At 40.2% G+C, this 27650-nt stretch overlaps 3 protein-coding genes and 1 long non-coding RNA gene across 7 annotated transcripts; 2 read left to right on the forward strand and 2 right to left on the reverse strand.

Moving 5' to 3' along the window:
• Positions 1–635: 635 nt before the first annotated feature.
• LOC147168756 (gastrotropin-like) lies at positions 636–1314 on the forward strand. Its single transcript, XM_086085784.1, has 4 exons — positions 636–742; positions 818–978; positions 1045–1134; positions 1209–1314. Exons 1-4 carry the CDS (start codon positions 676–678, stop codon positions 1266–1268), a joined length of 378 nt encoding a protein of 125 aa, XP_085941910.1. The 5' UTR covers positions 636–675; the 3' UTR covers positions 1269–1314.
• A 654-nt stretch (positions 1315–1968) lies between these two features.
• Positions 1969–5280, reverse strand: LOC147168757 (gastrotropin-like). Of its 3 annotated transcripts, none has more exons than XM_086084747.1 (5): positions 4738–5280; positions 3504–3662; positions 3258–3418; positions 3062–3151; positions 1969–2223 (listed from the first exon to the last, which is right to left on the reverse strand). In XM_086084747.1, exons 1-5 carry the CDS (start codon positions 4904–4906, stop codon positions 2143–2145), a joined length of 660 nt encoding a protein of 219 aa, XP_085940873.1. In that variant the 5' UTR covers positions 4907–5280; the 3' UTR covers positions 1969–2142. The 3 variants fall into 3 exon arrangements, with proteins under 3 accessions (XP_085940873.1, XP_085940872.1, XP_085940874.1); XM_086084746.1 differs by having other exon boundaries at positions 1969–2226; positions 4738–5276; XM_086084748.1 differs by having other exon boundaries at positions 1969–2226; positions 3504–3740; positions 4738–4875.
• A 320-nt stretch (positions 5281–5600) lies between these two features.
• LOC147168758 (uncharacterized) lies at positions 5601–26664 on the reverse strand. 2 transcript variants are annotated; one of them, XR_015095958.1, is made up of 4 exons: positions 26538–26664; positions 26179–26261; positions 6916–7193; positions 5601–6819 (listed from the first exon to the last, which is right to left on the reverse strand). It is a non-coding gene; the product is annotated as an uncharacterized LOC147168758 (long non-coding RNA). The 2 variants fall into 2 exon arrangements; XR_015095957.1 differs by having other exon boundaries at positions 5601–7193.
• Positions 8463–14303, forward strand: LOC147168759 (NACHT, LRR and PYD domains-containing protein 1b allele 2-like). Its single transcript, XM_086084745.1, has 11 exons — positions 8463–8717; positions 9833–10123; positions 10807–11050; positions 11164–11221; positions 11352–11446; positions 11995–12212; positions 12282–12544; positions 12655–12783; positions 13167–13296; positions 13396–13443; positions 13884–14303. The coding sequence occupies exons 2-11, from the start codon at positions 9946–9948 to the stop codon at positions 14216–14218; spliced, it is 1698 nt and encodes a 565-aa protein (XP_085940871.1). The 5' UTR covers positions 8463–8717; positions 9833–9945; the 3' UTR covers positions 14219–14303.
• Positions 26665–27650: the final 986 nt, after the last annotated feature.

Genomic DNA, 27650 nt, shown 5'->3' on the forward strand with positions numbered 1-27650 from the left:
TAATATTTAAAAAAATATCTTTTCATGTATTTTGATATTGATTGATGTATGTACACGTTGTCAATACACTTAAATAACATGGAACACATTTACGACAAATGATGTACCATACATTATGTCATACTGTAAAATTACTATTTTATAGTTTTATAGTTTTTAGTATTTTTATAGTTGACTTTGTTTCTGCCAGATGCCGAAGAAGCTAACAGTCTAACAATACGATAGACCCTTTTTCCATTGTATCTACAATAAACAGTATTTTGTTACCGTACATTGAGCAACTCTAACATGTCTACTTGAGGAAATCAAAATCGGTGGGTTCTCCCATCGAACCATATGTGTACATTTCTTGAATTTTTTATTTTTTTTTAACGCTGAGAAACAAGTCAAAACTGTCAAACTTAAGTGCGGAGAGAACATCATGATATCGTCCAAAAATGCAAACGACTTTTCAAAATGCGGAATTTGCTTTGGAAGCTGAAAAACTGTCTGGAGGCGATGAGATGATTTTCATGGATTTGTGTGAGGCAGTTTGGACCCGCCCGATGTTTTTGCATGAAGCTAACAGAACACATGACAAGTGGAGCATAAAAAAGGGCTGCAGCAAGCTTGTGGACAGCAGTCAGCAAGTCAGCAGTCAGCAGTCAGCAAGTCAGCAGTCAGCAAGTCTTCATCATGTCTTTCAACGGAAAATTTGTGCTGGAGAGTCGGGAGAACTACAAGGAGTTCTTAGACGCTATCGGTAAGAAACATGTGAATGCTGATTAATTTAAAAAGAAAAAAAACGAGGGACTGATTGATGTCATTTTCTGTGCAGGGGTGTCTCAGGTGGATTTGGAAAATGAAGACATTGTGACAGACCTCTATCAGGACAATTTCTTCAGGATTACCAAGTTTTTGGGGAATGAAACTCTGAACAGCACCTTCTTGCTCAACAGGGAGGTGGAAATGGAAGATCTGGACGGCACAACGTTCAAGGTAAAATGGCATCGACCATTCATTTCATTCCCCTTCCACAACTAACTTGTCCTCGTTCACTAAAAGACCACCATCAATTTGGACGGAGGCAAAATCAAGATCCAGTACCCCAAATATGTTTACACTGCTGAGGTATCTGGTGATAAACTCACCGAGGTGAGCGTGCGCACATTTTACGCTCGTGAATTATTCGGGGAAGACGCCATTTTATTTTCTGTTCTTTCTTGCAGATTAATTCCATTCCGGGTGGGATTACCAACAGGATGGTTAGCAAGAGAGAAGTAGAGTAATATAAATGTATTTAAAAAATCTTATTGCAATAATGATAAAAAAAAACAAAAAAACATTTAACAAGCTACGTGTCTGCATCTTTATTGGTCTGTGTATTTTCCTATGGTCACATATCTGCCTCCATTCCTCCCTCCCTCCCCCCCTCCCTCCAAACTTCACCTGTCCAATCATACTCATTCACTCCCAGCCATTTTCACTGAAGCAGCCCCCTTTTCTCTCGTCTGTTTTACTGGATTTGGACTAATTTTGCAAGGCCCACAGACTATTGTGTTCTATTGCTATAAAAAAAACATGGAACCTAACAAAAGAAAGATTCTTTCATCAGGAAAAAAAAAGAAGTCTGTTTCTGTTTTTCGATTTTTTGGCACACCCCTACTAGTTACTGCCCACCACTGGTACACTGAAAAATGGGGAGTGATATTTACTTGAAAAAGCTTAGTAAAGGTTGATGCACAATTCTAAGTACGTTTTACAAGAAGTTTAACTAGAATTTCTGATGTGAACAAACTTTACTAGATTTTTTTCAAGTAAATATCGTTCCCCATTTCTTCAGTGTAATAACCCAGTTGAATTGGCGGCACCTGCAGCACGCCCAGCTATTTATACCTGCCACATGCAAGCCAGGGGGGCGCTGTTGAGCAAATTCACACCATTACATGAGTGACTTTTGGTGACTCCATGAAAATCACTGACTCCGAATGAGTAAAGTGATATTTTTATTGACGACAAACACAAATGCTGCTATAACGGTTTTGTGTCAGTTACACTGAAATGTGAAACGACATTTGAAGTCAATCTGGGTTTGTGTCGTTCCATTATTTGTCTTGCTTCAGTCGTTTAAGGAGGCAACAAACTTCTGATCCTCACTTCTTTTCAAGCGTGTTGGCTCTTGCAGTCGGTCATCCTCTTACTCACTCTTGTGAAAGTCACACCCTTCTCTCCCGGAGTGATGCACTTCTGGAACACAAGCGTATGAAGAAGGAAAGCAACGTATAGACTCAAGTCAAATTTATTTATCTCGGGTCAAAATGCGCACGGTAGGCAAATAGTAGATTCCTGCAACCTCGTAAGTTAAGACATCGACACCATTCTTTCGGATACCTTAACTCATTCACTGTCATAAATTCATTAAAAAAAAAAAGATTATTCAAAATTAGGGGCAACAGGCGATATCTTTTTTTAATTGTAATTAATCGCATGACTTCACTAGTTAACTCACGATTAATCACAAAATTGATATCTGTTCTAAATGTACATTAAAAAAAGTCTAGGTTTTCATACTCTTGTTAGAAAAAGTTAAAAAAATGTTAAACTAATAGAAATAGCATAAATGCATTTTTGACGTTTATAGCCGTCAATGGCAATGAATGAGTAAAAAAAAAAAGAAGAAGAATACATTATAAAAAATTTGGGTCGTCAGGCGATTCAAATTTGTAATCATAATTAATCGCATGACTTCACTAGTTAACTCACAATTAATAACACATTTTATATCTGTTCTAAATGTACAATTTAAAAAAATCTAGGTTTTCATACTCTTGTTAACAAAAGTGGTAAAAAATGTTGAACTAATAGAAATAGTTCAAATGATTTTTGGACGTCTGTAGCCGTCAATGGCAGTGAATGAGTTAAATAAGCAAAGTGAAGTCGTAGATATCAATGCGGCTTACAGTCACATTTTCAGAAATATTCCCCAAATGAAGTCCATTTTGCATTTGATGTCCCATTTAGCTCATCTGGGGTTTGAGTGTCGGTGCCTCCAGTCATGTGATTATGAACGATACTCACTCACCATGACCAACTTATCGTTCACCATCTCAGCTGCAAAGAGGTACTGTGGGAAATGTACTGAAATCTTCCCACCTTCCATCTTTACGGGGGCCTGCAAGAAGCAACACCCTTGTTTCTACATCAGGAACTTTCACGTTATTGTAATTCAAATTCCAAATCCAAACACAAAACCCATGCCACAAAAGATCTGGACTCACCTTGAATTTGGAGCCCGTCATTGTCAGCAGCTCACATTCCTGACCGGCGGTGAACTTATTAGACCAAGTCCAGTTGGGGATGGTTTGAGTCCACGTGAAGTTATTCCCTTCCTGAAGAACTTCGGTCTGAATTTTGCTGTCAGTCTTGGCACTGAGAAGTCCTTTGGCAGAAAAATCCAAATACGGACATTAAACAAAGAGGATATTGTGGATATTTGCAGATGGATGGAAGAAGAAATCCAATACCAATTGCTTTGAGGAATTCTTCGTAGTTTTCCTGACTCTCCAGCTCGTATTTCCCAGCGAAAGACATTACGGTGAATGAAAAGGTGTCAGGAAGGCATCCGCATGAGGAAAACGGGCGTGGCCGGCCTTCCGCAGGTATGCTTGTTTCTCGTTGAAGCACTGCCAAGTGCCAACGCGGCCTCGCGCGGATTTCAGCATGTCAGTCACACAGCCGAGTGAAACGTTCCTTATTATTTTCTTTAAAGGAGCATGTGACGAGAATCACCGTTTTGCATAATTCTAAAGAGATTTATTGGAATGTATAGAAATGGGAAAAAGACTATCAACTACCTGTATACTTTTATGCACCAAAATACATGTGAATCCTATTTTAATGGCATGGAATTATTTGCATTTACAGAGTATGTTTACTTTTATCTAAATTAATGCATTTTATAATAAAGTCTTATGGTTCATGGCCTTTTTATTGCTTTATTATACAAATATTTCCAAATTTTAAACTCTTGTTCAGAAGTGATGAAACAGCCTCCCAACTGTAATCCTTAAACCCTGCAGCCCTTAAACTCCCACGCTAAGATGGTGGGAGAAGTCTCGCAAATTAAAAACTTTTAAACTGTAAAACTCGTTACTGTAAAAATCACAGTATATTACTAACAGTTATTGCGTACAAGTAAAATACTATAATTTTGTACAGTATGTTATTGGATTTATAATTTCCAGTCTAATACTGTCAATTTATATACATTTATTTACTGTATTTTATTATATATATATATTTTAATTTCTGATTACAGTATTTTACTGCAGTAAGGTACTATAATGTGTTGGCTGGTAAGCCAGTAAAATTTAAATTATTATTATTATTTTTTACATGAAATATGTTGACAGCATGTTCACTGTATTCTTTTATTTGATTGAAACATAATAATGCGGATCCAATTCAGAAATACCCCCCCTCCTTCATAATGACTAACGGAGGCCTGCAAGAACCGGTTTATACACAAAGAACTTTGAACAGATTGCAATTTGTAATCTATAACTCTGAGGGCAAGACGATTGATTTCCCGCCCACCACCACCACCACCTCCTCTGTCCCGCCCACTCGGGACAAACTTCCGCGACGGTCCTAGAGTTCCTGCGGATACTTTTACTCGACGACGTTTGTGAGAAACGAAACGATGGCTTCAAGTTTAGCTGCTGTAAATCAAATACTGTCAGAATTGTCAATCGATACCTTCCGGAAGCTGCGTAGGCAACTGGTGAGCCGAGGGTTGTTGAAGGAAGGGACGTGCAGCACGAGAGAGGAGCTGCTCACTGTCTTGACTTCCTCGCTGGGCAAGGATGAAGCTGGCAACGTTATCTTTGCTTCGCTCGAGGAGATTGGTCACACCATGACAAGGCATGAAGGTCCAGGTACTATTTCTGACATTTGTGTTTTATACATAACGAATAACCAACAGCACAACCAAAAAACTGCGAATTGGGCGGGGTAATGAGTTTGTTTTCACTTTCGACAGCCTAACTACGAGTCTAACATGTTGAAAATGTAGTGGCCCCGCCCCCTATTTTAAAACAGTACACAAAAACAGAAAGTATATGTACAGCTGATGTCCCTACTAATCATCCATGCGTCTGAGCAATCACACAAACTCCTGAGCATTTCTTGGAACACCGTGAGCAACATCAAACATCCACACGGCGACCAAACCAGTGTCACACCTGTCCCAAACCTGAGATCATAAATTACATGATGTATGTATATTACTGTAAAGATGTTGTTCTTTCCGGAGGCTGGGGAAAGGCGGGTAACAAATAGATGCGAGTTTCTGACGTTTGGTGTCTTCCGATGGAGGATCAAAACTGCCAAAATGAAAAATAAACAAATGACTAAATAGATAAATGAATGAATAAGTGAAAATAAAAACGTATATAAAAAATATAATTCAAAAAATAATTATAAAACATAAATCGAAATTAAAAACAACATATCCGTATATATAAAAAACGAGATAAAAAAACAAAAAAAATAAGTCGAAATAAATACAAAAATACATTTATAAATAAATAGAATTATATATCAATAAATAAAAAACGCACTGCTGTCTGCTCTCACATTTATTTCAATCTGCAGGCGCTCTATCAGGTCAAAATGTTATTCGCGTTATAAATGACTGAATGGTCGTTCTCTGTACTCTCACATAGTTGGACAGTTCTGCTACAGGGTTCGAGCGCAACCTTTATTAGCAATGCAAAGCTAGACAGATGCACAAAAGCACACGTTGTCTGGCACACATAACAAACAGAGTTCTACTAAAAAGGAAGACATGTTGAGCCACTGTTAATTTCAAAACATTATGCAAACTTACTTTACGCTATTCGGTCGATTATAATTAATGGCCGATTAATCGGTCGGGTCCTACAATCAGTGGTACTTTGACTTTAAGAGACTTCTCACAGCGGTGCTTGCCAAGTTGCCAACAAGGATTTCTCTACAAAGGAGCAGGGCCCTACAGTGCGACCAATTCACCCGCAAATGCGGCCAACTGTACAGCTTGTGCTCGTAAAAAAATTAAACCAGTCGCACGGAGCGAATACACGTTTTAATGAGTGATGCAATGGCTCATCTTTGAGCCGTGATCCGTATGCATCGAGCGCCACGGTTCGGGTCGTACATCGGCGGAACGCCCTGCGGAGGCCAACTTCAAAAAGAGAAGCCTTCCAAGTAATACATGCAATCTATGCAATTGCCCGTGGAAGGCGTCAAGGCCACCAACTTGACTCGTCCTCACGCGACAGTCGACTTCCAACATCAACACAACCTCGAAATTATATTTAACTGCCAATTAAAGACGCTAAGAAAGTTAATTAGTCTGTCATTGTATGATACGGCACAAGTCAACGGTGTTGGCAACTAGCCACTAACGGGAGCGCAAACATTGACAGCGTTCGTCGAGCAGTGATGCGTTAAAATGCAGTCAGACATTTCAATTCAGACAGAAAAAGTTCATCATTGCATTAACCGTTAATAATTGAAAATATCTTAACAATGTAGGCTTTCTATCAATCAATAAAAGCTAGCATACATTTAGAAGAATAATGGGTGTGAAATCACTTTTGTAATTTGTATTTTTTTTTACTTACAATCAATGGTTCAACTCGTCACAACACACACAACAGCAACAACAACAAAACATCTGTCTTAATTTTAATGACGATGATACGAGGCTGAGAAATCCATTTTGATCGGGAGGCTCTGGCGGTCTTGGTACGACAAGCTGGTCGGCAGTCGATCCGCAGCCGGTGTAATATGAACAAGCTGAAAATGGAAACAAATCGTCGGAGCGGATCCGCAATGCACACGTATGCGGTGTAATCTACGCAACGGGCAAGGTCGGAACGAAACAGGCCGTACACCGTTAGAAAGGTCTCGTCGAGATGAATCCGAGGATGCCGTATGTCCCCGGTAGATACGGCCGGACAAAGACCTCCAGGACACCGAGGATTTTCAAAAACTTAACCCGCCGGCGGTGGTTACCATCCTGGGTAAAAATCCATCGTTTGTCGGCCATTTATCTCCGGGACTCAGGACACCGAGGATTTTCAAACGGCCACGACTGCGTGAACCATGGGGCGGGTGGCAGGCGGCACGCTGAGCCGTCTGACGGCGGCAATGGACGGCGCGTGCATACACTGTGAAAAAAAACAAAAAACAAATCAACCAAAAAGCACGCTGTAAAAAATCTGCAAAACAGCAAGGCCGCGAAAGATGATCCAGCGAGAAACAAGGGAACACTGTACCTAATCATCTACTAAGCTTCCATCCTCCATTCTCGTTGTTGGTAAGCCAATCAAGCAAAATAAAGAATACACCTTGGGTTGGTACTTTTTGTTTTAAAGTGAGCATTTATTATAATTTACATCACTGTCAACAGCTCGACATTAAGAATAACTCTTAATGTAACTGCGTGAATTCGATCATAAAGTTACCGTACGTGAACCCAGTCCTAGAATAACATCTGTAAATTGCATGTTTCTAGCACATGGCTTCATCATTGGCCCCAGTGGCAGCAGTGGCAGCAAATCCGGTGGCATCATTGACAGGAAATACTGTAAGTCTTGTTCTGTTTTACTCAATGAATTTTGCTGAACCACCATTAAATCTTTTTTTTTTTTTTTGCTATACGGGCATTAAAATCTGTGTGGTGCCACACATGCCAGAGTCGTAGATAGAGAGTTTGGCCTACTCTGCTGTGGTTGGTCAACTGCTGCTCACCTGACATATGGACACATATTGTTATCCTGCTGCTAGGATTTCGTAGTGTTTTGCGATGGGTGTTTCCACTTTCATGTTCCAATCATGCCTTGTTGCTCAGCATGGCACCGCTATTATGATGCATTGGTTCACTGGAAACCCACAGGAGGAAATTGTGGGAAGTGAAAGTCAATCGAGAGGACTGGAAAGCAAATAACAGTTCATTGTTGCGTAAAGTAAAATAACACGATTTGATGTAGGTAGGACTGCACAATGCAGCCTTCGACCTTTTCTCAAGAGTTCCCATTGAAAATAAAAATATGATTGATTTGAATTATAAGCCTGTACAAAGTGAATGGACTTAAAATAAAATGATCGACTTTAACTCTTGATAAAACAGGGCCCACAATATGGAAAGTTATTGTGGATTTTGTGTTGTAAAAAAAAGTTCGAAATATTGTACATGCACAACTGAAAGTCATTGATAAAAATTAAAAAGAAAATATGACATATTACATGAAATTACGTTTACATTTATTCATTATTCATTTATTCCAACCCACCTCAGTGACTTCGACCCCAGAGGTAGGAGAGCCCACCTTAGAGTCCCCAGACTCTGCTTCCTGAAAGGAAGGCGTGTCGGTGGAATTGAGGAGGTCTTCGAAGTATTCTCCCCACCGACTCACGACCCCATCTCCACTATAAAGTGTTAATGGTGCACTGCTTTCCTCTCCTGAGACGCCGGATGGTGGACCAGGTTTTCTTCCAAGCCATCCGGAAGTCGTCTTCCATGGCCTCACCGAACTCCTCCCATGTCCGAGTTTTTGACTCAGCGACCGCCGAAGCTGCATTCTGCTTGGCCAGCCGTCTGGAGTCCCACAGGACAAAAAGGCCCGATAGGACTCCTTCTTCAGCTTGACGGCATCCCTTACCAGCGGGTTCAAGGTTTGCCGCCACGACAGGTACCGACCATCTTACGGCCACAGCTCTGATCGGCCGCCTCAACAATGGTGGCGCGGAACATGGCCCACTCCGACTCAATGTGCCCCGCCTCCCTCGGGACAAGAGAGAAGTTCTGCCGGAGGTGGCCGTTGAAACTCTTTCAGACAGAGGATTCCGCCAGACGTTCCCAGCAGACCCTCACAATGCGTTTGTGTCTGCCGGTTCTGACCGGCATCTTCCTCACCATTGGAGCCAACACACCACCAGGTGGTGATCAGTTGACAGCGCCGGCCCTCTCTTCACCCGAGTGTCCAAAACATGCGGCCGCAAATGACACGACTACAAAGTCGATCATCGAAATGCGGCCTAGGGTGTCCTGGTGCCAAGTGCACATATGGACACCGCTATGTTTGGACAATCCGTGGCGAGCACAGAAGTCCAATAACAGAACACCACTCGGGTTCAGATCAGGGGGCCGTTCCTCCCAATCAAGCCCCTGCGGGTCTCACCGTCATTGCCCACGTGAGCATTGAAGTCCCCTAGCAGAACGAGAGAGTCCCCAGAGGGAGCGCTCTCCAGCACACCCTCCAAGGACTCCAAAAAGGGTGGGTACTCCAGGGAGGCTACCCTCTCGTCTACCGGGGTGAACCCCAACGTACAGGCGGCAAGCATGTGTGAAAAGTAATATCCCTCCTCCATACCATCGGTGGTGGTAGTCAGTATTCCTCATTCCCCCCAAAATAACTGGAAGCTCTGCAATGGGTGAGCGGGGTGAGCTTGGAGCTGGTATGTACACACTCTAAAAGGATACGATCATCGACCGATCCTGTCGCTTGGACAGACTCGGAACTTTGCAATTTATCCGTTGCAGCGATCGATTTTAACAAAACAAACCTACTGAAATGCGTCGAGCCCAGAGGTGGGAAATCTCTGTCCTCGAGGGCCGGAGTTCTGCAGGTTTTGGAGATTTCTCACTTCCAACACAAGCTGATTCCAATCAACAGGATCGTTGCAGACATCATTTTTTAAGTCCAGAGCGATAAAATAAGAGCCATTGTTTGACTAAGTACAAGAGGCATGATTTCCTTTTCTGGGATAACTGACCTCATTTTTTTCTGTTTGCATTGTTTTTCAGATGACTTTTCCAGTGGACAAGATAAGTTCGTACAGGTTGTCGACAAAGAGTTTACAGAGTCTCCAGTGCTTAAAAGGCCTCAGTATGTGTCCCGGAAACTTTTGTTTAGGCTGATGAACAGTCTTGAAGAGGATCATATCGTGAGTTCTGAGGATATAAGTATGATAATGTCTTCAAACTCTGATATCAGAAGTATGGCATTCCATCTGAATCATTTAGTCGGCCTCAAAGGTCAAGCAGCACGCAGGATGATGACATCTCACTTGAGCTTTTTAGAACCTCAACTGTACGGTGAGTTGTAGCTTTCCTTGGCGACCATGTTTAACCATTACATGCCTATATTTTATCAACCAGACACACCTATCTTGTTACCACTGTAACATTTTATTCACAATGTGTCCTATTTATTATATACAATTTTGTGAAAATGTATTTTCCTCCTTCCTAAGTTTCTCATTACATAGTTACCACATCTAAATGTTTCTGATCATCAAGCTAGTTTTGACAAAAATACCGTTTGTAAATGGTGATTTTAAAATTAAATGAAGGAATCACTACATATTAGACAAAGAGAGAGGAGACAAGATATCAAAAAGAAACATACACCATAATGTTATAATCCAAAGTAATTTAAGAACAAACAAGAAAGTGATTGAAGTCTATCAGTTTGGAAAATATTACAAACCCATTTTCAAGGTTTAAGGCAAGCCATACTGAGCCCATATCCACAAATAGTGAAAACAGGGAACAAATATGAACCATCCTAAGGGTGGTCGTCCAACAAAAATGACTAAGAATGTAATAACTCATCCAGGAGGTCACAAAAGAGTACAAAATGGATCCACCAGCAATAACGGTAACAATTTCAACAAGTACAGATCTGAAGTAATCAAGCCAATACAAACTACAACTGCTATTTTGATCACAAATTATTCACATTTAATTTGTAAACCTTGTCTCCTTTTTTCCCACAGGGTGCCGCCTCGTTGATGAATATAAAGACATGCTGATCGACATGGTTAAAGATGTTGACATTATAATGCACGTTCTCAACACGAGGGGGGTTTCTGTAAGTGATGAAATCAAAGCCATCTACAACCCCAAGGAAAAGATGTCCAAAATCATTGATAATCTGAAATCTGTGGAACAAAAACGGATCTTCTACACCAGCCTACGGGAGTGGATGCCGTATGAGATGCACACAATTTTAGTGAAAATGTAAGTCTCTTAAGTTTTGCATGTGACTGTGATTTTATATATATATATATATATATATATTTATGGGTGTGTGTGTGTAAGCTTAATTTATTTTTATACTCAACCTCTTTCAGGGAAACTGAGTCATCATTGATGGAGGGCGACAAAAACAAATACTTTGAAATGGTGACAGTAAGTACATCTTATACAAAATGTTGATTGTCTTCCTCCATATTGGGATTCTTGACGTGACCCCAGAATGAAATTCTATGAAAAATCTAAACAGCATGGAGCTTAATGGCATGTCCATTCCTATAACCAGGCGAAGTGGTGCACTGAAAATGCCACAGTTGCCAAGGATGAATGGATTCAAAAAGAGCCGGAAGTGAGCCATGACGGTGATGTTACCTGGTACAGGTGAAAGACATTTTCAACACTTAGTGCACCCTGATTGTTTCTGATTTCAAATGTGAATCATGATGCGAATCCATTTTTGTTGAATGTGTCATTAGGAATGAATAGGGAATTTTTTTCGTGGAAATTTTAGTGGTGAAAATGTTGAATTTTTGGTCAGTGGGAATTTTCGGCAAGCTCAAAATTGTTCCTAAGGGCAATCGATTGAGCGATTGGGAACGATGGGAATCTGTTTTGTTGAATGTCCCATTGATAATGAATTAGGATTTTTTGGGGTTGAACATTTTCAATTCTGGGAATATTGTGAATTTTTGAAATGAGAAAAACAATAGCCCGCAATACATGAATTTTCAAGTTGGAATGACGTGAATCCCATGAATTATGTGGAAGTAGACGCATGTCAAAATAATAGGGTGGATGAAACAGGAATAACGTGTAAATACTTTAGGCATTCACTCAATTATTACTGTTTTTTCTTTTAAAAGTTTGATTTCATTTGTGTTTTTTTCAAATGTTATCATTAACTATAATGACCTGGTGTCCCACACCAGCTTCTCCTCTGTACCAGGTAAATTTGAGTGCAGTGTCTCAGGCTTTCGTTGGATTTGTAAGGACTCACTTTTGAGCTTCAAGTACCGCTTTGGCAGATGGTGGGAGCACGATCACACAATGATGTCCCTGCAGTGCATGCCCGCAGGCCCCCTACTGGACATCACAGTTACTGATGGGCAGTTTGATGAGGTCTATCTGCCACACTGGATCTGCACAAGTGAGGATGACCGTAATTAAGACGTCCCATAGAGTGCAAATTAACAATGGTTGATTTTCTCTTGTGCAGCTGCTAATCCTACAATTCTGGAGAAATTTGCAGTTCTGCATTCGGACGCTGATGGAGTGGCTGTGGAAAAAGCGTCCGTGGTCACACCATCCCATGTCAAACTACCACATCCGGTTTTCTCTGCACGAGGGGTACTTCTCCGCTTTTGGCGCAAGCTTGGCTTTCCTGTGCCTCTGAAGTGCAAAGTGTTGATCTATAGGACCAAGAAAACATTCCTGACGCTGCATGTTTACCTGATCCCGAGCGACTCTGCCCTTGAAGAGGTCATTACGTTTTGATGGCGCAACTGTGACTGCTGCAGCCAAACGTTTACCAATTTAACTTTTGCTGTTGACGAAGCGCTTTGTAACTCTTGTGTCTTTGTCCATCACAGGAACTACGCAAGAAAGCAAAAGAGAAGGGCTATGAAAGTATTGACAAGCCCTACCCCGAAGGGACCTTGCAAATGGATGACAAATTCAAACTCAAAAGTGATGATGACGGTGCAGAAATAAGCCCAAATGTATGGCTGAAATTGCCTTTATATGAACTAAACACAATTAATTGTGCTAATAAGACCGCTTCAAAAATTTTGCTTCACATGCTAGTCACCTTATACAATGTTACCACCCGCTTTTTCCCCCCACCTGTGCTCACTTTAAGACCCATCGCCGGGACCTGTACTGCCTGCTTTATTGGCCATCCTGCACTCACACGGGAAAATTCACTGGTCTATAATGTTTATCTCTAAAACATAGAGAATGGACGGATGGACTGTTTGGCAGGACTCCACCATATCTTTGTGTTCTGCTCACATCGCATACCGGCACCCGCACTCTCTGTTACATTAGTTTTATTAACCTCTTCTTAACCAGCAGTTGAATTCTTTTTGTATTTCTTTCACAGGCGTTAACGCTCACATATGAAAGTTGGGACCCTAATTACTTTGAGGTGTTCATTGAACAACCAAGGAATACAGTCAGTCTCAAACTTGAAAATTCAGCTGGAACAGTGTGGAGCTGCGGGATTCGACAATGTGCGTGACCATTTTAGAAATATCGCAGGTCTGTCTGTCTACATTACAAACAATGTGGTGGTCAATAATTTGTTTTGTTTTGTTTTGTTTTTGTTTCAGTCGACTACTCAAGTGGTGGAGATCCTGTGCCTGAAATGAGCACATATGGTGAGAAGCTTTTTGTTTGACTTATTTTTGTATCGACTTAACTAAAAATACTCAACAAAATAAAATATTGTTTACAACCAGACGCAAGTGCGCATGAAAGATAACATAAAAAAAACCCTGCACATGGTTCAACCTTCAAAGTTATTATTGTTATTATTTTTTACAAACGAGTGTTAGTCACATCGAACATGGAATAAGAGGACACAAGTTCGAATATAGCATGACATGTTCGTTGATGAGTTTGCTCATTGATTATCCTACAGTGTATTTGCACCAACATTTCCACAATCTTAAACGTGACAGAAAGATAACGGCTTTGGACTGTAATGTTGAGGACACGTTCATTCACAATTGCTGCAGGATGTTAAGTCCCACAGTACGACACAAACAAAAGCCTGACGAAAGACCATTTGAACATTTTGCGTTCCCTCCCCCCACAGATGATGAGCTTCTCAGAGTGAGGTCTGACTTTGTTGACCGGGTCAGTCCGGAAGTTACTAATCAGTTATTGGACGACCTTTTGGGTGTTTGCCTGAATGATGGTGAGAGAGAGGTCATAACAAAGGGGACGACGATCCCCGCGCACAGAGCACGCGTTTTGATAGATACGATAAGGATGAAAGGACCTGAAGCTTCTGGGAGGATGATCTTTCACCTGGAGCTCAGGGACAGTACACTTCATGGCCTGTTGGGGCTGCCCTCCGCCCCACGGCTCGAAGTGGCTAAGGTGCGTCGTCGACCTTATAGGTTCTCAAAAAAGAAACTGCCACATTAATCACTAGGTACGCTGGCGTGACCACTGGGGCCTTACATGTGGGTGTAAAATAAATGTATTTTATAATAAAGTCTTTTGGTTCGTGGCCTGTGTGTTACTTTATTATACATTTATGTATTTGTTTGTTCAGAAGTGATGAGGCAGCCATGGAATAATCTTTTGAATAAACGGTACTTCAATGATATAGCGCTCTCCCACCTTTACAAGCACTCAAAGCGCTTTACATTTGACTACCGATGACGCAGCATCTGGGGGTTGTGAATCTTGCTAAAAATAAATAAAAGGTATCTGGCTCAAGAATACATCAACGCGGTCACAATGGCACGGGGTCGAACCCACAACCTCTGAGTTGGGAGACGACCACCCTACCACTGAGCCATGTTGCTCCCCCCACACTCTGAGCACAATGATACGTATATGTTAGGCATCCCAAAAAGCACATAAACATGTCAAGCTCGTGAGAGACCTCGAGGTTGTAAAAATAAGGAAGTTCCAATAAAATACTGTAACTTGCTGCAGTATCTTACTGTTGAGGGGAAAAAAATCATATCGTTTGATAAAATACCCCAGTATGCATAGTGTAAATAGGGAGACAAAAATAAGTGTCTTCTTATATTCCCACCCCCACATCCCCCGTAATTTGTCTGGATGGGCTTACCCTACGAGCAAAAAAAAACACCAGCCCAAACTTCTGCGGCGGTCTCTTAAGTTCCTGAGGGTAACTCCGACTTGAGTTGGCGACATTTGTGAGAAACGAACCGATGACTTCAAGTGGAGCTGCACAAGCCTGACAACGATCCTGTTGATTGGAATCAGCTTGTGTTGGGAGAGGGAAACCTCCAAAACCTGAGGACTCCGGCCCTCGAGGACCGAGTTTGCCCACCCCTGCTCTAAACTCATGTCACGCTAGTGATAGTGGGAGATGTGTGTTAAATTACTGTTGCCCATGAATGGGCAAACTTTCATGCTCAAGGGGCACATTTGATTTTTCAAAAGGACAAATGGGCCGGGTCATGTGTACTTAAGTAGAAAAAAAATCGGTTAAAATGTGTAGATTATCTAAAATAGTTTATTTAAATATCAGGGTTGGGGGAATCCAGGCCCAGAGAGAACAAACCCTGAAACTATTTGGCTTTAGCCACAGGTGTTTCTACTTAACAGGTGCTTCTCGTTTACCTGCCAGTTAAGTAGAAGCACCCGTGGCTAAAACCAGTCCGTGGCAGGGTTTTTACTTTCTGGACCTGGATTCCTCAGTCCTGTTAAATATACACTGCCCTACATAAATATTGTCATCCTGGATAAGATGTGTTCTTTCACTTTTAATAAATTCAAATGGATGAATGTAAAATGTCCCCTGCCACGTTTAGCCACAAGAGTGCGCTGTTGGCTTGTGTTTGAAAAGGCAAGCGGCTGCAGAATGATACACACGAGCACCCTACAATTAGGTTGTGCCTTGACCAATTCTTTCTACCATATCTCCATTCCTAATATATATTTTTGGTTTGAAGGTTCATTCCGAGCCAAGTGGAACTTGAGGAAAACATACTGGCTCAAATCCTTTGTGTTGAACTTCGTAAGAGGCTCCACCTTCCATTCAGCAGTACAACAGCATTCTTTTTTCATCCACTATAATTGCAGACCAAAACCAGAACACACAAAAAAATGTCTGTATTTTATGTTTTTTTTTTTATTGATAACATCTTTGCACTTCTTTCCTCATTTTTTTTTTAAATGTCAGTTTCAAATCCTAATATCACTGACAAGGTAAGAGTAGCTAAAGTACGACATCTCTCGAGAGGTTCTTTGTAAATGAGAGATCCAGTTCATTTTTTTTTCCAGACACGCCAACCTCACTGGATAAACTTAAATATTATAGTATGGAATTGTACCTTCAGCTGATGAAAACACAGGTTATTTATTTGTGGTGGATCGTGATTGAGGGCAGCTGCGAATATAGTGAAAATCAGACGACCGGTAAATGATGTCTCTATTCAACTGTGATGCATCAAAAAAGTTATACAAACTTATACAACCTAACATATTTAGTAGAGTTAAAAAGTGCATTTTTTGTTTCAAATAGAAATGCTTATATTATATTTACTAAAAATATGTACAGGTATTAGCTCATTAAAAGTGTGATTAGGTTGAATTTTTTTGTAGGAAGACAAAAAAAAAGAAAAGAATCATGTAATATTTTTAAACTGACTATACAAATTTTTTTTTTTATGACTTCAGGAAATATTTTTGCATAGTAATGTGCATCTATCTGATTGATCCATACAATAAATAGGACATTTTAATCGACAAAAACTTGCCATGACCTTTGTTCCTGTCTAAAGGTTATTTTTATTAAACGGAAGATGAATTTTTATCAGCCTCTTGTTCATAAAACTTGCATAATAGAGGGATGAAGGGAAGATTATTATTTAGTAAAATGCTAATTGCCAAAACTAATTTTCTCTCACAGTGAGAGACCTTGCGGGCCCTGGAGGTGAATGCAAGGCACAGGGCATTTATCATCGCTTATCCCTTACACATTATACATCAGCATTCTCATAAAGTAAGTTACAAAGAGACAAAAAAATGCATCCTAAATATTAACCGCAGAATGTTTCTACGATTGTTTCTGGGGAGCTCGTTTACCTGCACGTGGCCATAAGCCAAACTGTGGCAAGGGTTTTACTTTCTGGACCGAGATTTGACATTTATGAATATAACCCTGGACTACACCTCACTGAATGTTATATCTACTGGAAGTTTTTTTATTTATTTATGTGGCTAAATGTTAGATGATGCATATTGCGATATGCAAACACATGAATTCCACACTGAAATCACCGCATGATAGATTTATGAGTATCGCGGAGGACAAGTGCACTCGATTTTACTTGCGTAGCCAATTTTGCACCCGTAAGCATATATGGTATGGCTGATGTCTTTAAGCAGCAGAAAAATAACTGTAGAGAAGGAAGAGGCTGCTGAAAGCTAATGAAAGCCAAATTGAATAACAGAAAAAATAATGGCAATAAGTCTGCATAACCATTGCCACTTTAAGAGCGCTATATTATTCCATTTGCCTTTTTTTTTTTGCGCTTTCACCGCTACTATTACACTTTATTTGTCTTTGCTTGTAAATATGCATATTTTGGTAATCGAATTCTTCTTCTGCTGCTGCTGCTACCCCACGTTCTTGTGCGAAATACAGATTTGTTATTCTATTCGATTTGTTGTGGTTTTAAAAATATGATCGCTGTATTGTGCCACTATGTTGAAATTGACAAAAAGATCAGGCAATTTAAGAAAACCAAGTATTTATTAAGTTATTTACAAAAATAATGTATTTTGTGGCAATATAGGCACGGAACCTTTTTTATTCTTTTTTATTTTTTTTTACTGCGGGTTGGGGGTGCAGGGTTCACCAATTTTGGTCCTGGGGGTCTGAAGTCCTGCAGGTTTTAGATGTTGCCGCCTACTAGCACACCTGATTCATATAATCAGCACATCCATCATGCCTGATAACGATCCTGATCTTTAGCATCAGGTGTGTTGGTAGGCGGAAACATCTAAAACCTGCCGGACTCCGGCCCTTGAGGACCGGAATTGGTGAACCCTGCTGTAGAGTATGGGATGGTTTCACCAAAAATGCCCGTTTCTGGCCAAAAAGTGGAGAAAATGAGCTTTTTGTCAAACTGAACGGTGACATTTTGTTTTGGGGACACCTCATCCTAATCTATTACACTTTCAATCAAAATATAGAACATTTGGTGAATTAACAAACACGTATCACGTCAAGAAAAAAAAAGTTGACACTTTTAATTATTCTTAGCAAGTCAGTGTCTCATCAGTGGTGATCTATTTTTTTTAGAACAGATTCCAGTTTCTCGTACGCAATGCGTTTGTCTCGTGTGCGGCAAGTAAGTACGTACAGAGGTGTTTCTAATTCTGAACACATTGTCCGCTAGTCTCACTGATCCAATCAGCCGCATTCAGCGAGAAAAGTTTTAAAGTGTAAAAATTTTTACCTTCAAGCCAAATGCGCTTTGGAAGATTTATCTGCTTGTCAAGACGGCACCAAACTAAGAAAGAAGACGTATGACACGAAAGGTCCCGTCTGACAGGAGAGGACGGGCGTAACAGTCTGTGAGATGTGAGACAGGCGCAGAGATGAGAAAATGGTCCTCCCACAACAGTGTCCTCAAGTCAGCTGACAACTTGTCACTAGTTCTAATCAACAGCTGACTTGCCAGGTTGTGGCCAATTCAAAGTGGTCCCAAAGCAGAATGGATTTTTACACATTATTTCCTGTATCTTTCCACGGTACTCAAAGTCAACAGTTTTGCGGGGAATGCCTCCATTACGTCGCAGAATATCGACACATAAGTCACTTAAAAACACTTTTTTTTTTTAATCACGATAAAGAAGCGGCGACAGAAAGCTACCATCGACGTTCTTGGCGTGCGGACGTACGCGCTATTGCTAGTCAAGCTAGCTCGTCGCAACGAGCTAGTTCGGTTACTCTTCTGTACTGTATTTTTAAGTTTGAGGACGTTTGAAAAATACTATTTAAGTGTTTTGGGATAATTTTTTTTTGATATATTTAAACTATTATCACATTTTAGGAGTGAGACAATTAGTCGCAGAAATTTGCAGGCTGGCTGCCCCCCCCCCCCCTTGTAAAGCATCCATCCATCCATTATACGAACAGAACATGGATAAATATCTAAAAGTCTACTTAAAGTCTAAATCTGGCTGCACTAATATTCCCATTTTGTGTGCTGCCGTTTAAAATTTGATAAAAAGTTTGACGTCCGCCAAAAGATAATCATGACGTCCGCTAGCCAGAGGCTGAACTCTGCTCTGTATTTGTTTAACTGTGTCGCTTTAATGCAAGGCAGCTCATCTGTTCCATTTGTGTGTGTTTAAAAAAAAAAAAATATATATATATATATATATATATTTTTTTGCAAAAGATTAAATGAAAATCCGTTGCACCATTATTAGGACAACCTTGTCAAATCTTGATCTTTGATCACGTCAGAATTGCATTGAAAGGGAACAGATTCATACATTCTTTCAACTTTCTCTTTTTTGACTTTCTTTGGGCTTATTATCCCCCCCCCCACCCCCCCCGCCGCTCTCTGGCTTTGACCTATCATGATCCCAAAGCAGTTCTCAGAGGTTGGTTGTCATATTAGATGGATGAGGCCATCAGCGGACAGCCTGTGGTTGAGACCAGTGTTGGATATGATGAAGGTTCAAGACAAAGTAGCATCAAGAAAATATAAAATCAACATCGAGACTCTCGTCCGTACTTTGTCCTTGTAAAAAGGAATTTTCTATTTGTTACGTTTTTTTGTAATGACAGAAATGGAACATTGAAAGCAACTGTGACTCCACTTGTTGGTTTTATTTTATTTTATTCATCTTGTTTTAAAGCTGTCATGTATCTCCAGCTCTGTTTAATTAACCCTGGCAGCAAGTCCAGTCCGCTATTAGGTCAGCTGCTATTTTTAGATTGATTGAGCCGTCGGATGCTTTGACCTTTCCCACACAAATTAATACGCTGTTTATGGACTTCAGCTTTCTATACTCCTTATCTATGAATCTTTTGATAAAAAAAAAAAAGAGCAGCGTGGCGTGGCGTGGGTTAGTCAATTCGGACACTTTTTATTGAATTGTTGTATTTTATTATAAGAGTAACTGCAACCCAAGAGAGAACGCAATTTGAATACAAGAGTCATTCCAGAATTGGAGGCCATTTTCTCTCCCTCCCATGGAATTGCAAATAATCCATGCACAAACTAACGCTGTATTTTGTGGCCATTTATGTATAATTTTTTTTTCATCATTGGCAATAAAGAAACATATGAGATTATAAGCTTATTTTGTAATTCATTCATGCTGGAATTTAATGCGACTTTTCTGTCTATCCTGTCAAAAAAAAAAAAAAAAAAAAAAAAAAAAAAAAGGTTTGCTTTTAAATTGCTTCTCTTTGAGGCGCCGTTGTTAAAAAAAAGCTATTGGTCAAGTATTGTGTTGTAAGGAAGAAAGCGACCTCCACATGAAATCTGAAAGCCATCTGGGAAATGAATACAGATCGATGACGCATGAAGCTTTTTCAAATGCAACCAGATTGCTACTGAAAAGAAAATTGAGGAAATGTATAATTTTCTTGTCTGTAATTGCCTATAGGTGTGAATGTGACTGTGAATGGCTATTTTTATGCACCGTGTGATTGACTGGCCGCCCAGCAAAACTTTGAAAAAGTTCCCCATTTAATGGCTAAACTGCATATTATGTATACTGTTAAACGGACTTAAAGTACAGTTTTAAAACAGTTTTGATGTCATGTATTGCAATTGCAACCATTCTGTTCCAAATGATTGATTGATTGATTGGATGTTGAAACTAGGACATATGCACTAAATGTCCAAAATTGGAGTAAAAGTGTAGTCAAAAAAAATAATAAAAAAATAATAAAAATATTGGCTTCTCAAGTGTATATAGTGGAATATAACGGACGCCAGATTCAACATACATTAAATACTGTCCAGTCCACTCAAAATGTCCCTTCTAACGTATCGGTTCATCCCATAATTGACCGCAACGTGCGCAGCGCCACTAAATTGTGTTTTGGCGCCATCATCAGAGAGAGAGACTGGTCCGCATGTCTCCAGGTTGCGCTGCTCTCTCGTCATAGAAAAAGACTTACGGCATTATATAGCGGGCTGCGAAAAGGCAAGAATGTGGCGGCCATTTTAGTAGCGCAAAGAGTCCCTAACAAACGTAATGGAAAGCACGGACGCTAAGCTTAGCATCGCTGCAGGCATGTCGTATCGTTTCTACTGGAACATTAGATTTTTGACACAGTACACAGTTGCTTTTCCTAAAGCCCACATTTAAAGCATCTAATCGTAAAACGGGGGGGGGGGGGGGGGGTGGAGGGGTGCACAATACTTTTGTATTGTACTGTCATTTTTAGGCTACAACAACAAGAATTTTGTACTGTACAGTGAATTTTTAGGCCACAAAAAAAAAAAAAAAAAAGAAGTACTTCAACGTAACACACCTTTTCCCACAATTAGTCCATTAAATCGAGGTTTTATTGTATTTAAATAATTCCAGGGCTACATTAAAAATGGTTCTACTTTCTCAGAGTACAATGCCCATACCCATTAGAACCAATTCAATACACCTGGTGTCAGATGACAAAGAATGTGAATATAAAGCAGGGATGTCCCGATCCGATCACGTGATCGAAAATCGGGGCCCCATCACGTGGTTGGCGACTCGATGGGAATCGGGCGTTGTCTCCCGATCAGGGCTCGGATAAATATATGAGTTTTTTTTTTTTTTTAAATAAGTTTTTATTAGATCCGGAGTTGCGCGATGAGACTTTTTTTCCCCCACACAGCGTGCGCGGCATGGCGTCACTTTTGCAACAGTGTCATCATAAATCGAATTAAGGCTGTTTAACAACATTTCGGTACACACCAATTTGTCGCTGCTGCTAAGAAATCTGTTAGCCAAAGTAAATGTAAGAAATGTTACGGTGTTACGGATTCCACCAATTGCAGTCATTCATTTATTTTCCATATTAAACGGTACTGCAGGTACTGGGTGTGTTTTTCTTAGTTGTTGCATTTCTCATAATCCAGCGCAAAAATAAATGGTCGGGTATGCTGTCGAGTCAGAAAAGAATAGAGCAGTGCAAGGAATCATTACAAGACAGTTCAAGGAAATATGGTAAGGAATTTATTTTGAGACTCTCGACTTGCACCGAGAATTTTACAGGATGATTAAAAGCCAATAATGTGTTACTCTGTCCTGCTCATCCATCTGTGAAATGAGCTCCCACACAATTTATTCCTGCGAAAGACAAACCTTGAAAAATGCTGCGAATGATAGTTTTCTCTTCCATACTTTTTTTAAATAGTAAGTCATTTTAATGCAAATATTGTCATTCTTTTCAAGCATTCAAACCGCAATAAGCTCATCTTTTAGCACGTTGCGCTGCAGCCAGCCGAGTCTTGTGTGCTATTTACTCTTGACTTGATTGCGTGCGCTTAAACATCAGTTCCTATTGTGTCTCTGGACAACCCATTTAAGAGCAACAATCAATTGACTGCTTAGGGTCAAAGACACACACTTGGAAAAAAAAAAGAAGACGTATGCGAGACCAGGGACCACAATCAGTTAGCTTATTGTTTGACTCACTGGATTTTAGACCAGGTTAAGTTAGAAGAAATCACAGGTAAGCTTTGATTTGAAGATTTTTTTTATTTTTATTTTTACATACTCATTCGTGAACTGCTAATTAAGCCTCAAAATTGAGCGCGTTCATCATCACAGGAGGAGCGCGAATGCTGCCAGCATTTTCGAACCTAATTGACTGTGTCCCCCCCCCCATGTCAGACAGGTCAAAGCAGGGCGCCCTCGAAGAATCAAAAAGTACTTAGCAAACAATGTGACCCTGGTCTGCTGGCCATAAGGCTTTCAAAGCAGTTTAAGCGGTCACCTGTCATGGGAACGGGTGCGTGCACGGCCAGCATCTGTCTATTTGACACACGTGCGCGCACGCAGATATTCTTTCCAGACAAAAACTGATGCTCTGTGCCCCCCCCCCCCTCCTCTCTAACCTCCAGCACCTGTCCTTTCTTGTCCACGGCGGTAAAGTCCACGACCTGAAGTGCCGCACAGATGGCCGCTGACTCCCCAACTCACCCCCCTCCTGACACTCCTGTGTACTAATTTGCCCTCCAGGCACCTTTTGCCTACATTAGCATGCAATTACCTTACGTTGCCATTACACATATTTCAAATGAAGCCACCAAACTGAAGTTGTTATGTTATAATATATTCTTCGTTAATTAGTGCGTCTGGTGCACACACTGTCCAAGAAAAGAAAGGTTGGGACCGTACTTTGAGCTGGAAAGCAGTAGTTGAGCTAACCATACTTAAAATTAAAAAAGAAGATAGTGTTTGTTTTTTGGGGTCTGTGAATCGATTCAGAATCGATTGGATTGACGATTTCTAGTTTCAATTTATAGATAAGCAAAGAATCGTCATGATCTACTCCAGTCTGACCCGTTAATGCTAATTAGCGGGCTACGCACTTTTATCACTCAAAAGAACGGCTATCCATGCAAAACGCTTCAGGAACGCATACAGAGAAGCGTCTTAACATGACTCACCGGCGTATGCTCTTCCTACGCTGCAAAAAACGACTTTTATTGGTATACCTTTATCAGGATTTTTTTCGTTTTACTCTCTAATGTGGCTACAATTTAACAGTGTATCAGAATGCGCGGAAACCACGCTGCCCCTCAGTGGCCAAATCGGATGCAACATGAACAGCGTTTCCAGTAAAGGCGTACACAAACAAGGGCAAGACAGTATAACATAATTTAAATAGACAATTAAAATGAATTCTAAATCGTAATAAATGAGAATCGCCATTCTTATGAAAATCTTATTTTTGGCACACCCCTCGTGGCTAATACTGTAATTTGACGTGTGTTCGTCTTTTGTAGCAGATGATGATAAAGTCACATTTTATGATCAATTTATGCAGAAATCCATGTCGTTGTAAATAGTTCCGTTTTTAGGGGTGTGAATTGCGATTCGATTCCAATTAATCCTGATACGAATCTGTCAATTATTGCAAAATTTGTATTTTTTTTACTCAAATTTTGAAAATACTCATCAGTAAACTTGTACATGTACACGGTAAGATTTGCATGAAAATGTACTTCAGGCTTATAACTAGTTGCGAGTCACTGTATTTAACCAGCAGGTTGAAATCCGTTTCATGTTTGGAAAGCATTGAAATAAAATGTTAAGGCTTAATGTTCCATTAATATAACATTCTTCCATGCTTAAAGTGTGAACCCTAACCCTAATTAAGACATTTTGTTGAATATTCCCATCAAAAATGGACCTTTATATGTGCGCTGTAATATCGCGATATATTGCCGAATAAATTTTTTAACACCCCTAAAAGAGAAATTTGTGTTGCATCTTTATGTCCGTTTGATTTGATTTTAAGTTTAGCTCAAGAACAAAATGGGAGTAAATACAAAAGTGTTGTGTTTGTTGATTGTTTTTAACCTCCTTCTCCTCCTTTAGCGTTCCAAACATCAGTTTCCCTAAAGTGATTTTGAAAGAATGACTTTTGGGATGACAGTTTTTTGTTTGCTGATGAATTTCTTTCATAACAAAGTCATTAATTATGTTTGTGCGAGGCTTGGCTTGTCATCGGCGCAACGCTCCAACAATCTTCGTCGCACCGTCAGATAAAACTGATGTTGCGGGACAGCATTAAATTTTCTGACGCCGAATTCATGCGACATTATTGAACTTCACCGCAAGCGGGTGCGACGGTCTTTGAGATCTCACGAAGAACTGAAAGGTGTGCTGGAGGACTTTGGTCAAACGTATTTTAAAGGCGTCTCCTTTCTCGACCCTCTGACCTCCATTTTTTTTTTTTGATCCGCTCACATCACACCTTGTATTTTAATTTGCTGTTGAAATTCACTTTTGCTTTACGAAGCGAGTTTGCTTGGCCTCCCAAGAAAACTGAGCTGGTAATTCAAATTCTGGCAAATTCTGTGAAGGAGGGTCCACAAGCAGATAAGGGAACGTCATTTTTAAAAAAAATGACTATTTCATAAAATGTTGCTTTTTTTGGGGGACTTTTTTCAGCAAAGCAAACGAATAAACAAACGAAAAAAACAGCTAAACCTCCGACTCACACTGGCCATGTTTTCTGATATATGGATTTTTTTTGACAGCTGCTGTTGAATACTTGCCAGATAAACATTACCGCCTTTTAAAAGCAGCCACCTTCACGTCCGGGAAATTTGTTGTGAACAAGGACGTGAACTTCCACTCTTCTTGCGACGCCTTCAAATATGCGGTAAGGGTTACATCATTTTGCATCGATCAGTTTGCGGCCATTCCCTTTTCCGCCGAGGCGCACTCATCTGCCGACTGCTTTTTTTTTTTTCCCGGGAGCACGATTGAAGCGGGTGATTGGCTTCAGTTCACCGCTCTGATTGGTTCACTTCTCACTTAGTCCCGTCTGTTCCATTGTCTGACAGGTTCTTTTTCTCCTACCAGCGTATGATTCCTTCTTCTTATTGAATTTCGTCACAGTTTTTTTTTGACTTTTTCGTTTCGTCTATTTGTTTTAAGAGATTGTCAATCAATTTAGTTACAGTCACCGTGTCAATGAATGACTTCTATTTTAGTTTTTTTGTCTGGAAAAAATTATTTGTGACGCAATCAATGATGAAAATTCTTTATTCGTTGAAATGGGCTCTTTGCACAAATCCACTACTTCCTGAACTCAATACCTTAATTTCCTGTCTTTTTTTTTTTAAGAGCTCAGTATTGTTCATTTACTGATGATTTACTGATTAAGGCAGGTGTGCCTGACCTCAGTAACCATGACGACAACGGTCAGGCACACCTGGATTAGTCAGTGTGTCCAATCATGAAAGACAGGAAATGAAGGAGGTGTATTGAGTTCAGGAAGTAGTGGATTTGTGCAAAGAGCCCATTAACACTCGTGCCATGCTTTTCCTTCAAATTAAAACCAATGCAGTGCCAATTGACAATTCCAAACAGCATTTCCACAATGCATATTGTATTGCTTTTGCCTGTGACGAGCATACAAACCAGGCAGCTTGTTATAGTAGTCAAATGACATTTCAGCATATTTAAAATATATAAATCAAATGACAACGATTCAAAGTCCAATGCTTTTCAATGAGCGGAGAGCGTAATTTTGCCGAGTTGACCGCCATTTTGACTTGTGACGTAACCTTCGAAATTGTCAATGTCCATGCAAAGAAAATAGCGCTTTGTTCGTTTTACACACGAACAAAAAGAAATACGTTCCCCATTTTAAACATGTCACTCAAATAATAACAACAGCAGACTTTAAATCGACATACCTCATTGCGCTCTCCATGGGCGCTAAAAGAGTTCCAACATCATCTGGCTTGCCTTCTTTTAGTACACACGTCACAATTTGAAGCTACGGACAATAGAAAATAACAGATGCGAATCACAATGTTAAATCTATCCTAATAGAAAACAAAACAACAAATATCCTGGACATCTCGTGCACTAATGTCCCGAAGAGAAGCAAACAACGCAAAAAAAAAAGAAAGAAAAGAAGATAAGAAGAGAAGACGACGGCGCACGCGCGCTTCAACAAAGGCGGAAACGCCACAAGGTGGCACTATAGGACAACAACATTTTGTCCATGCACGTATTGCAAAAAAAAGAAAAGAAAAGATAATCAATGCACCTTATCGGGCTTTTACAGTCTATATCCCGCTGTTCAACCTCGGCGGAACTGTGCCTTCACTTTCCACCAATCAACTGTTTTCTTCACTTGTTTGTTGCGTTGAACCGTTTCGTCCCCACTCGCCCCTATAAATGAATACAAATCTTGTCAGCACGTTTCACTTTCACCACCTGTTTTTGTCTTTTTCTTTTGATAGCTGACAGTGATTAAATGTTACAAGTCCAATTCATGAACTTCATTTTTTTCCCCCCTGCAGTCTTGCATTTAAAAAAAGCACTTTCTTTGATTAATTCATAAATGTTACATAGCCTACTACCTGCTTTCTTCCAAGACAGCGCTATGCATGAGTGCGATTCAAACGACCTCTTTATAGAAGTCTAATGACCAGATTCTACCGCTCTGGTTCTTGCCCCACTCGATTGCCCTTACCCTGTATAGCTGTCCCCCATTGTCTCTTCCCGTCTCCCCTTCCATACGCTGCCTTGCACAACACAACAGCCAAATCAATGTATCTGAGACGATTAATGCGCTGGCGATGGCAATGTACTTATAAAAAGCTTTCATGGCCCACTGAAGGATGAAATCACCCTCTGAGTGCAGGGATCTTTTACAAAAAAAAAAAAAAAAAAAAAAAAGAAAAATCCGGAGGTGCACTAGTCAAAGAGCTGGAAAAGTAAGACGGGAAGAGAAATGATTATAGCAGTTTGAAAATGTAGATGAGGAATGCAAAATCTGATATCTGATTGGGGCGCCAGATCCAATAATCAAGTTGAGGAAAGGTATGAGCCCGCTTTTGATGCTCAGAATTTTTATTTTTATTTTTTTTAAACCAGAGTGAACAAGACATTGTTTTAAAGGTTTTAGTTGTGTTAGTTCTTCTTATCGCTTCTGAATTTAGTGGAGAAAATATTACTCAGTGTTTTTACATATACACATTTAGGGGGGGGGGGGAGTCAACCCCCCCAAATTTCTTGACAATTATACGTTCTATGCAGCCCCACTAGTCTAAATACAGTATTTTGGTTAATATTGTCTTAGTGGAATATGAGTTAAGCAGCAAAATCCATATCAAGAGGCCATTTTGCCGCTTGCTGTCGAGTGAAAATGACATCA

Source organism: Leptonotus elevatus, chromosome 9 (assembly GCF_054856555.1).
Source record: "Leptonotus elevatus isolate MCC_2025b chromosome 9, RoL_Lele_1.0, whole genome shotgun sequence".
Lineage (NCBI taxonomy): Eukaryota > Metazoa > Chordata > Actinopteri > Syngnathiformes > Syngnathidae > Leptonotus > Leptonotus elevatus.

Excerpts from the sequence above, each read along its gene's own strand:
- LOC147168756 (XM_086085784.1), top strand. The coding sequence starts at position 676 with ATGTCTTTCAACGGAAAATTTGTGCTGGAGAGTCGGGAGAACTACAAG. Across the intron at positions 979-1,044 it reads TGGACGGCACAACGTTCAAG|ACCACCATCAATTTGGACGG; the intron begins GTAAAATGGCAT and ends GTTCACTAAAAG. Across the intron at positions 1,135-1,208 it reads CTGGTGATAAACTCACCGAG|ATTAATTCCATTCCGGGTGG; the intron begins GTGAGCGTGCGC and ends TCTTTCTTGCAG.
- LOC147168759 (XM_086084745.1), top strand. The coding sequence starts at position 9,946 with ATGAACAGTCTTGAAGAGGATCATATCGTGAGTTCTGAGGATATAAGT. Across the intron at positions 12,545-12,654 it reads GCGACTCTGCCCTTGAAGAG|GAACTACGCAAGAAAGCAAA; the intron begins GTCATTACGTTT and ends TGTCCATCACAG. Across the intron at positions 12,784-13,166 it reads GTGCAGAAATAAGCCCAAAT|GCGTTAACGCTCACATATGA; the intron begins GTATGGCTGAAA and ends TTTCTTTCACAG.
- LOC147168757 (XM_086084746.1), bottom strand. The coding sequence starts at position 4,906 with ATGCCTTGTCATGGTGTGACCAATCTCCTCGAGCGAAGCAAAGATAAC. Across the intron at positions 3,419-3,503 it reads AGAATTCCTCAAAGCAATTG|GACTTCTCAGTGCCAAGACT; the intron begins GTATTGGATTTC and ends TTTCTGCCAAAG. Across the intron at positions 3,152-3,257 it reads TGACGGGCTCCAAATTCAAG|GCCCCCGTAAAGATGGAAGG; the intron begins GTGAGTCCAGAT and ends TGCTTCTTGCAG.